A 10,980-nucleotide genomic window follows, 5' to 3' on the forward strand; every position below is an offset into this window, starting at 1 on the left:
TTTTTTACATTAGTTTCAATCAATATTATATATATTTTAAAATATTTGTCATTATTGTTTTGCCATTTTTTTTTTTCATTTTCTATTATATATTTTGTGATGTTATTTTTTGTATAATTGTTTTTAACTATGTTAAGGATATAGTTGAAATAAGTCGGTGTTTTATCATAGACACTAAAATTGTATGATTTGTAATAGGGAATTAGTTTTTATAAATCACCTATTTTTTTGCAATTTTTTTATTTGATCAAATATATAATAATTGGAACACTAAAAGTGTTTGATTCGTAATAGGAAATTACTTTCTACACATCACCTATTTTTTTAGCAATTTTTTTTTTATTTGATCAAATATATAAGAATTGGAAATACACTCAAACTTTCTAAATACAAGAATTAGAAATACACTCAAACTGTCTAAAGAGATTCAATGTAGGTGGGATTATAGGCTATTAGAAAATATTATCTTTCATACTAAAGTGCCACATAGGATAGAGAAAAAGCTAACTCTCATATTAGAGTGCCACATAGGAGAGAGAAAATCCTCTTTTAAAGGTCTCTGCTTTAGTATATAGTTCGATGCATTTGCATCCAGTTTTGAGTTCCCCATTAATTGTTTTTTTTACATTAGTTTCAATCAATATTATATATATTTTAAAATATTTGTCATTATTGTTTTGCCATTTTTTTTTTCATTTTCTATTATATATTTTGTGATGTTATTTTTTGTATAATTGTTTTTAACTATGTTAAGGATATAGTTGAAATAAGTCGGTGTTTTATCATAGACACTAAAATTGTATGATTTGTAATAGGGAATTAGTTTTTATAAATCACCTATTTTTTTGCAATTTTTTATTTGATCAAATATATAATAATTGGAACACTAAAAGTGTTTGATTAAGTAATAGGAAATTACTTTCTACACATCACCTATTTTTTTTAGCAATTTTTTTTTATTTGATCAAATATATAAGAATTGAAAATACACTCAAACTTTCTAAATACAAGAATTAGAAATACACTCAAACCTGTCTAAAAGAGATTCAATGTAGATGGGATTATAGGCTATTAGAAAATATTATCTTTCATACTAAAGTGCCACATGGGATAGAAAAAGCTAACTCTCATATTAGAGTGCCACATAGGAGAGAGAAAAAATCTCTTTTAAAGGTCTCTGCTTTTTAGTATATAGTTCGATGCATTTGCATCCAGGTTTGAGTTCCCCCATTAATTGTTTTTTTTTTTACATTAGTTTCAATCAATATTATATATATTTTAAAATATTTGTCATTATTGTTTTGCCGTTTTTTTTTTTTTTTTTTTTTTTTTTTTTTTTTTTTCATTTTCTTATATATTTTGTGATGTTATTTTTGTATAATTGTTTTAACTATGTTAAGGATATAGTTGAAATAAATTAGGTGTTTTATCATAGACACTAAAATTGTATGATTTGTAATAGGGAATTAGTTTTTATAAATCACCTATTTTTTTGCAATTTTTTTATTTGATCAAATATATAATAATTGGAACACTAAAAGTGTTTGATTCGTAATAGGAAATTACTTTCTACACATCACCTATTTTTTAGCAATTTTTTTTATTTGATCAAATATATAAGAATTGGAAATCTTGTCAAACTTTCTAAATACAAGAATTAGAAATACACTCAAACTGTCTAAAGAGATTCAATGTAGATGGGATTATAGGCTATTAGAAAATATTATCTTTCATACTAAAGTGCCACATAGGATAGAGAAAAAGCTAACTCTCATATTAGAGTGCCACATAGGAGAGAGAAAATCCTCTTTTAAAGGTCTCTGCTTTAGTATATAGTTCGATGCAATTGCATCCAGTTTTGAGTTCCCCATTAATTGTTTTTTTTTACATTAGTTTCAATCAATATTATATATATTTTAAAAATATTTGTCATTATTGTTTTGCGTTTTTTTTTTTTTCTATTATATATTTTGTGATGTTATTTTTTATATAATTGTTTTTAACTATGTTAAGGATATAGTTGAAATAAATTAGGTGTTTTATCATAGACACTAAAATTGTATGATTTGTAATAGGGAATTAGTTTTTATAAATCACCTATTTTTTTTTTGCAATTTTTTTATTTGATCAAATATATAATAATTGGAACACTAAAAGTGTTTGATTCGTAATAGGAAATTACTTTCTACACATCACCTATTTTTTTAGCAATTTTTTTTGTATTTGATCAAATATATAAGAATTGAAAATACACTCAAACTTTCTAAATACAAGAATTAGAAATACACTCAAACTGTCTAAAGAGATTCAATGTAGGTGGGATTATAGGTTATTAGAAAATATTATCTTTCATACTAAAGTGCCACATAGGATAGAGAAAAAGCTAACTCTCATATTAGAGTGCCACATAGGAGAGTGAAAATCCTCTTTTAAAGGTCTCTGCTTTAGTATATAGTTTGATGCATTTGCATCCAGTTTTGAGTTCCCCATTAATTGTTTTTTTTACATTAGTTTCAATCAATATTATATATATTTTAAAATATTTGTCATTATTGTTTTGCCGTTTTTTTTTTTTTCATTTTCTATTATATATTTTGTGATGTTATTTTTTGTATAATTGTTTTTAACTATGTTAAGGATATAGTTGAAATAAGTCGGTGTTTTATCATAGACACTAAAATTGTATGATTTGTAATAGGGAATTAGTTTTTATAAATCACCTATTTTTTTGCAATTTTTTTATTTGATCAAATATATAATAATTGGAACACTAAAAGTGTTTGATTCGTAATAGGAAATTACTTTCTACACATCACCTATTTTTTTAGCAATTTTTTTTTTATTTGATCAAATATATAAGAATTGGAAATACACTCAAACTTTCTAAATACAAGAATTAGAAATACACTCAAACCTGCCTAAAAGATTTCAATGTAGGTGGGATTATAGGCTATTAGAAAATATTATCTTTCATACTAAAGTGCCACATAGGATAGAGAAAAAAGCTAACTCTCATATTAGAGTGCCACATAGGAGAGAGAAAATCCTCTTTAAAAGTCTCTTTTTAAGTATATAGTTCGATGCATTTGCATCCAGTTTTGAGTTCCCATTAATTGTTTTTTTTACATTAGTTTCAATCAATATTATATATATTTTAAAATATTTGTCATTATTGTTTTGCCATTTTTTTTTTCATTTTCTATTATATATTTTGTGATGTTATTTTTTGTATAATTGTTTTTAACTATGTTAAGGATATAGTTGAAATAAGTTAGGTGTTTTATCATAGACACTAAAATTGTATGATTTGTAATAGGGAATTAGTTTTTATAAATCACCTATTTTTTTTGCAATTTTTTATTTGATCAAATATATAATAATTGGAACACTAAAAGTGTTTGATTAAGTAATAGGAAATTACTTTCTACACATCACCTATTTTTTTTAGCAATTTTTTTTTTTTGATCAAATATATAAGAATTGGAAATACACTCAAACTTTCTAAATACAAGAATTAGAAATACACTCAAACTGTCTAAAAGAGATTCAATGTAGGTGGGATTATAGGCTATTAGAAAATATTATCTTTCATACTAAAGTGCCACATAGGATAGAGAAAAAGCTAACTCTCATATTAGAGTGCCACATAGGAGAGAGAAAATCCTCTTTTAAAGGTCTATTTTTTAGTATATAGTTCGATGCATTTGCATCCAGGTTTTGAAGTTCCCATTAATTGTTTTTTACATTAGTTTCAATCAATATTATATATATTTTAAAATATTTGTCATTATTGTTTTGCCATTTTTTTTTTCATTTTCTATTATATATTTTGTGATGTTATTTTTTGTATAATTGTTTTTAACTATGTTAAGGATATAGTTGAAATAAGTTGGTGTTTTATCATAGACACTAAAATTGTATGATTTGTAATAGGGAATTAGTTTTTATAAATCACCTATTTTTTTTTTTCTTTTTTTTTTTATTTGATCAAATATATAATAATTGGAACACTAAAAGTGTTTGATTAAGTAATAGGAAATTACTTTCTACACATCACCTATTTTTTTTTAGCAATTTTTTTTTATTTGATCAAATATATATAAGAATTGGAAATACACTCAAACTTTTAAATACAAGAATTAGAAATACACTCAAACCTGCCTAAAAGAGATTCAATGTAGGTGGGATTATAGGTATTTTATTTAGAAAATATTATCTTTTTTTGTATATACTTAAAGTCTATAGTTGAAATAAGCATAGGATAGAGAAAAAGCTAACTCTCATATTAGAGTGCCACATAGGAGAGAGAAAATCCTCTTTTAAAGGTCTCTGCTTTAGTATATAGATAGTAGATGTGTTACCGAGTTATCATTGGATTTTACGTGTTAACATTGTTTTCAGTTCACTTTCTGAGTTCAAAGACTTGTGGATATTATAAAAACAACAAAGGGATTAAAGGAATCAGGTAGTGAAGCTTCAGAATATACTTCCTGGCCCAGCTTCTTCCTGTAAATAGTTCAGCAGCACGCCTGCTGGAACCATGTTATGTGTTGTGGGGTAGCATTGTCTACAACTATTACAGAAGGAATTTGTAGGTTTTCTACTTCGCCTGGTATATATACCATTAAAGAGTCATGAGGTACTTATGACTCACTGGTCAAGCCTTGAGGGTTGGCCCCAAAGGTCTCGGGACTGCTGATTACCACCTCCACCCGGGAGAAGAGGGGTTCCTGTTGATCGTTTATCATCTCGCTTACTTGAACATTGTTATGTGTTTTAGGGCAGCCTTGTCTAGAACTATCACAGAAGGAACTTGTAAGTTTTTTTCTACTTCCCCTGATACCATTAAAGAGTTGTAAATTATTTTAACGGTGAGACAATTCACTGGTCAAGCCTATAGCTTGAGGGTTGGCCCTGAAGGTCGCGGGACTGACTTCCACCTCCACCAGGGTGAAGGAGGGGGAGGGCCTAGGTGCTAATAGAAATGAAGTTGTAAATACCAAATAAAGGAAAGTGAAACAGCAATAGCTCTAAATGTTGGGCACTCTGCCAATGAGTTTTGTTGGTCAATTATGCAGTCAATATAATTGGTAGACACTAGAGAGTCATGGTGGGTTATGTATGTATAATCTGTTTGGCACCTATATTGCTATTCTGAACTCCCAGTAATTTCACATTATAGTTTGTTGTAATAGTAGTTATTTGAGATGCCATTTCTGTCATCGGAATACTTGGGATTAATTCTGTTCAAGGGTAGTCCAACGTCGTTAAAAACTATTGCAGAAGGCACAGGTCTAAGATTTCAGAATAAAGCAAGAAAGTTCGTTGGTTGAGTGAATATAACAAACAAGATGAATAGGAACCATTTCTGTACCTTGAAAATCAGCAATGATTCCTCATTGTCATGGAGAATATTTTTTTTCAGAAAAAGAGATTGCGGATAAGAAAGTTCGCTACTGGGGGTCGACTGAAATTGCACCTCTATTCTGACATAATAGATATGGCTTAGTGATGCTACATGATAAAATAGCTAAAATAGGTTGTGAAAGGAGGCCTTAACTAAGTACTCACTCAAGGATCATGTAACATCTCAAATATGAACTTGCGTGAGAACTGGAAACAGAAAATACAGGATAATGAATTACATGTGGTCAATAAGATTGTGTTAAGAGCAGTGCAACAGGGAAATACACTGTCCAGGTCAGAGATTACAAGGCTTTTGTGGCATAGCAAGTTTGTTCTCTGGGGCCTGCAGCTTGTTGACATCAATTTGTTATAACAAACTCTAGTTGTATCTTGTCCAATAACTCCACAGAAAACACAAACCATCTACTGTTTAACTGTCAATTCTTCAAGAAGGTTTGGGTAGAGATTCTGCAACAGATGGATTTCACCTTCTATTTAGTAGAGAATGGTAGGAAGCGAATGAGAAACTTAATGGAAGTTGACCACGATCAGTGCTCAAAACGTTGTTCATATGCATTGCTTCTCATGCCAGTGCGGCAGTGCCTGTGGAAGTGTGGATACACGTCGACCGCCTAACATTCAAAAATTCCGATCCATAACCACTTTCTAATTACTTGGAAAATGTATAGCAATACTCGAAATTCCAGAAAAAGCAGTGGTAGGATGGAGGAAACTTTGGGTTAAATCTGACTCTGGCCTGTGCAGTAGTCCAAGCACTGAATTCAAACACATTACCCTGGCACATTAAACAGAAATGAAGACAGTCCAGCCAGAAAATACAAGAACTGGAGATTGTACTACGTGGACAAATAGTGAAAACTTCAGCAGGCCCTCTGCACAGTAGCGAACTTTGCTTCTTCTGTGCCTCGTAATAGCCTATTCTTTTGTTTGAAGGGAGGCCCAACTGATCACCAGAAGAGAAGCACACCTAATGATTTAAATATCTCAGGCAATGTTATAGATTTGTAAAATAATTTTGGGGCATTGTGCACGTGATTGGTAAAAGTATATAGTAGTGCCTACGTAGTAGGAGCATATCCTATACGATGATGGTAGTCCTTCCCTTGTACACATAATGTGTAAAAATGGGTATAGTACATTGTATACTTTTCCAGCATTTCAGACTCTCAGTAGAATTTGCTCGCTTGGCAGCCAAAAACGAAAACTAGTTAGGAATAAGGGCACCCTGAAATCTAATACTCCACGGCAATTATAATCTACCATAAGCTGCTCTAAGATATGTCTAATGACTCCAAATGCCTGTGAAATACTAATTCTACGGCGTATTCAAATCTATGTGAGTTTTTTTATTTTTTTATTTTTTTTAACTTCAAAATAATCAAGGTGGATGCTCCACACCTGAAAATTTTCCTGTCCACTGGGTTACAAGATGAGCCTCATCATTTTCATTCCTATTAATCCACTTACAAGTAAAGGGGTAATTAAAACCAGAAAGATGTTAGATTTGAGACTGTACCGGCACTAGACAACTTGGTCAGTAAAGTTTCAATGTTGGGCGGGAAACTTCTCTCCTAAGCCCACTGTTCTAAAAATCGGTCTAGGCGGCCGCCTAGGCGGTGCCCAACCGACTCGCCTAGGCCCTAGTCGTTTAAAAAATCGGTGAACCGACTAGGCGGGTCTAGGCGGCCTCTAGGCGGTCCAGTCAAGTTTTTTTTTTTTTTTTTTTTTTTTTGAATGATTAAATGTCGAAAAATAAAGGCTCGTGTAGGCTTAAGATTTAAATGAGTTTAAAATACTTAAGTCTAATGTAAATTATGTCATTGTAACAAAGAGTATGTTTTTATATGAAGTTAATATTCTTAAACTATTATACATTTTTGTAATAAGTATTTTTGTTTGTGTTTATTTTTTGAATTATGGTAAATGATTTTCTTTATTTCTTGTAGTATGTGTATATTACTATATATATTGGGGAAAAAAAACCGCCTAGCGCCTAGCCCGTCTAGGCACTGCCTAGAAGGCCTAGGCACTAGGCGCTCTCCCACTGCCCGACTACCGCCTAGCGTTTTTTAGAACACTGCCTAAGCCTTGTGAGCAATCGCCATCCTATACACCTATCCAGCACACGAACTCTCTTAGAAATTTGAGAAATTTGGATAGTTTACTATTTATGTGGTACAAAAGATGATTTCAGAAACAACGCTAAGTTCTATGTCTTGCTGGGTGAACCATTGGTTTGGAACAATTTTATTAATGAGATGAGTGACTGAGATGGTGTTTTCACTGTAGAAGACCCAAGTATGTAAACTTGGAACTGAAAATATTTAAAGTAGGGGAAGAAATAGGAATAGATGTCAAAATATTTAAAGTAGGGGAAGAAATAGAAATAGAAATATGCCAACTTGGCCATGCTTTTGGATACGGTGGAGATAACTGATCAGGAAGACAGGTGTTTGTGGCACTCAACGAAGGATGGTATCTTCTCGGTGAGCACTTTCTATGGTATTCTAACTGCTAAAGGTAGAGACCAAGAGAGTACCAACCCCCCCCTCTTTTCCCACTAAACTGGTGTGGCAGGTTCCCATCTCTTTGAAGGTGAAAATTTTATTTTGGTAGGCCGTTTCGGGTTGCATTCTCACTGTTGATGTACTCAGACACAGGGGAACTATGGTGTCTCAAGTATGTACAATGTGTGACACATTTGATAAGAATATTTGTCATCTTTCCTTACACTGTTCTTTTTCTTTAGAGGTGTGGGCAGAGCTGACACAACCAAGGGTAATAGCTTTCCCACTACTTGCTCAAGCTGAGTCTTTACAAAATTTTCTATAACTATGGCCAAGGAGAAGATACGGACAAGATATGCCGTCTATTACAGTATGCAACTATTTGGATGCCGTGGAAAACAAGAAACAACCATATCTTCAGGGGCAAAGGGTTATCAGTTCAGATGGGCTGTTGTGGCATTGGATGTCCACTACATATCAAAGAAGGAATTATAGATTCAAAGACCTTGTTTTCGATTGGTCGAATGTCTTAGCAGGAGAGTGATGCTGGTGGTCTTTGTTGGGTAGTTTGTTTGTCTATTTTAGTTTTTTCTATGTAACCAAGTGAGGTCCTCACTCACTATTTTACGCTTTAATTTTTACTGTAATTTTGTATTGTGCACTACCCTCTTAATAAAAATCACTTATAAAAAAAATATGCATTTAAAAAGGTAAAACAACTAGAGCAGAAACACAGATAATAAGAAGGAACCAAATTTCACTTTTTGAAACGTAATATACAAATACATACATATAGAAACTTCAAGTTCAATTATCTAAGAGAACTCGAAACTTGACTCGGGTTTTGATACTATGCCATCTGTCATAGCCTATTCCTATCTTACTATGCATTAATTTGATGGCCAAGTTAATATTACCTGATTTTCTCAAGGCATTGATGAAAACCGTGCGAACTCTTCCAGGTATCTCACGCCCCCTATCGACAATTCGATCAGCCAACTTGCAAGCCTGCTCTATGCGACCTGCTTTGCACAAGACATGGATCATATCTTCATATGCCGCCTCCGGAATTACAAGCCCTTGCAACTTTGCCTGAAAGGCAAAGCCCAGTGGAAAGAGCTCTGAAAGAAGCAGGTGTAGGTGTGATACCTTTATCAATCATCATCTCCCAAAACTTCAATGCTTCTTCATTTCTGTGTTCTTTGAACAATCCACTAATGAGTATGGTGTATGTGTAAACAGTCTGATCACAACCCTCCTCCTCCATTCTCTTAAACAGCATTAATGCTTCATCCATCTTTCCACACTTAGCAAAAGTGTCGATAAGTGCATTGTAGCAATAAGAATCTCGTGTGCATCCTTTGTCAACCATCTCATCAAAAAGCTTCTCCGCTTCATCCACTCTCCCAGCTTTACCAAGACCATCAATTAAACTAGAATAAAACATGGCATTAATCGGCACACTGCTCTCTTTACAGAAATTTAGATACTCCTCTTAATCTCCTCAACTAGTCCTCTAATCCTGTCTACATCCTTTTCCAACACTAATATCTGAATTAAAACAACATAAGTATCAAGTCTATGTAAATAATCTCTTTGTCTACCACACCAACTAAAGAATGTATAAGCTAGTTGAGGCTTGTGCTTAATACTATCTAACTTGAGTACATAAGGGCATCTCCAATGAGGGGTGTAAAATTACACCTCCACCTAGGCTCCACGTAGGTGCCATTAGGATTTTACACTTCTAATTGTATAGTATTGTATAGCTCATAAATATCCACACTCTATACTCTCCAATGGAAGAGTGTAAAAAAAATAGATTTTAAACTCGGACTTCACTCCAAAAATAAAGCTTCAAACGTGTGTTGAAGTGACGTCCGAGTTTTTAAGTTAAACAGACGTTATTTTAAGTGACGTCCGGGCTTTTTATTAACTAATAGCGAGAGGGGGAATTCCCCACCCTCTCTATTAGCTAATACACTATTACCTACGGTTTAACACCCCCATTGGAGAGTTTTTTGATATTTGGAGTGTAAAATTTTCACTCTATACGGTTTACACCCCCCATTGGAGATGCCCTAAGTAACAAAAGTAGGAGATAACTTAATAAAAAACTTACTAGAATATTCATCGAGATTTGATTCAATGGTATTCGTTGTAGAGTTGAGTAGTATAGTGACTATACGTATTACCCAAGGTGAAGGTTTAAGGTCTTTAGTGTTTATTATTATAAGGTCTGATATGTGGTTCTATCCATTCTGGTGCTGGAACTGGGGATGTACAAAAGGAGATGGCGTGTTTTGAGAGTTGGGAGAAAGGATTTTGAGGATGCCCATTGGTGGAGAGGTTTTTCAGGAGGTATTTTTCTGCACTTTTTCTCATTTTCTTTTTTCAGAGAGTGATATTGAGGTTTGGGCTATTTTTACCAAGGGCCACGTCAGCGTTTTGGAGGGCAATAAAGAGGAGCTAAAATTCTATATCGATGGGTTGATATTAGTGAAATGGTGATGACCTGATAAGTGATAAAAAGCTAATTAGTGCAACTTTGCAAGTAGTTAATTAGAATGCATTATGCTAACAACCAAAAGTCTGTCTAGAGATGCAGAAAACAAAACAAAACCCAAGTACAGTTTTTAAGGTTTTGGAAGAGAACAAGTGAAATGAAAATGAGCATCAAACTTTATGAAGGACATATTTCTCTAGTTGTATAATCAGGTATTAACTAATTCAATCAGTATTTTTCATATATATGCTAAACTAAGACCCTGTACATCATATTGTTGCCATCTCTCATGCTTTCTATGATTCTATATATATGTATACAAATATGAGGACTGTGTTACGCATCGGTTTTTTTCAAATCTTTAAATCTGTCGCTCTAACATCTTTAAAAGACAATATAAAAACATTAAAAAGGATTGATTATAATTTCAGTGACGTGAAGGAGGTTTTCTAAATTATTTTAAATAATATGAAAACTAATTCTAATTTCAGTGAGGTCAGAGAGTGTTTTTTTATAAATTACTTAAAACGGATGGAGCTG

General features: G+C 32.4%; 1 protein-coding gene and 1 long non-coding RNA gene across 4 annotated transcripts; one reads left to right on the forward strand and one right to left on the reverse strand.

Moving 5' to 3' along the window:
- Nucleotides 1-4,559: 4,559 nt before the first annotated feature.
- On the forward strand, nt 4,560-8,595 carry LOC147495855 (uncharacterized). The gene is made up of 2 exons (XR_015197810.1): nt 4,560-4,815; nt 8,177-8,595. It is a non-coding gene; the product is annotated as an uncharacterized LOC147495855 (long non-coding RNA).
- Nucleotides 5,464-10,691, reverse strand: LOC147495856 (uncharacterized). 3 transcript variants are annotated; one of them, XM_086564615.1, is made up of 4 exons: nt 10,057-10,691; nt 9,084-9,485; nt 8,852-8,956; nt 5,464-6,370 (listed from the first exon to the last, which is right to left on the reverse strand). In XM_086564615.1, exons 2-4 carry the CDS (start codon nt 9,379-9,381, stop codon nt 6,288-6,290), a joined length of 486 nt encoding a protein of 161 aa, XP_086420741.1. In that variant the 5' UTR covers nt 9,382-9,485; nt 10,057-10,691; the 3' UTR covers nt 5,464-6,287. The 3 variants fall into 3 exon arrangements, with proteins under 3 accessions (XP_086420741.1, XP_086420743.1, XP_086420742.1); XM_086564617.1 differs by having other exon boundaries at nt 5,464-6,202; nt 10,057-10,440; XM_086564616.1 differs by having other exon boundaries at nt 5,464-6,394; nt 10,057-10,440.
- Between the last annotated feature and the right edge of the window lie 289 nt (nt 10,692-10,980).

This window comes from Coptis chinensis, chromosome 6 (genome assembly GCF_015680905.1).
Source record: "Coptis chinensis isolate HL-2020 chromosome 6, ASM1568090v1, whole genome shotgun sequence".
Classification (NCBI taxonomy): domain Eukaryota; kingdom Viridiplantae; phylum Streptophyta; class Magnoliopsida; order Ranunculales; family Ranunculaceae; genus Coptis; species Coptis chinensis.

Bases quoted from the DNA above. Each gene is read 5' to 3' on its own strand.
- LOC147495856 (XM_086564615.1), bottom strand. From the start codon at position 9,381: ATGTTTTATTCTAGTTTAATTGATGGTCTTGGTAAAGCTGGGAGAGTG. The intron at 8,957-9,083 runs GTATCACACCTA...TGTGCAAAGCAG, and splicing joins GGAGATGATGATTGATAAAG to GTCGCATAGAGCAGGCTTGC. The intron at 6,371-8,851 runs GTAATATTAACT...TCTGGTGATCAG, and splicing joins CAATGCCTTGAGAAAATCAG to TTGGGCCTCCCTTCAAACAA.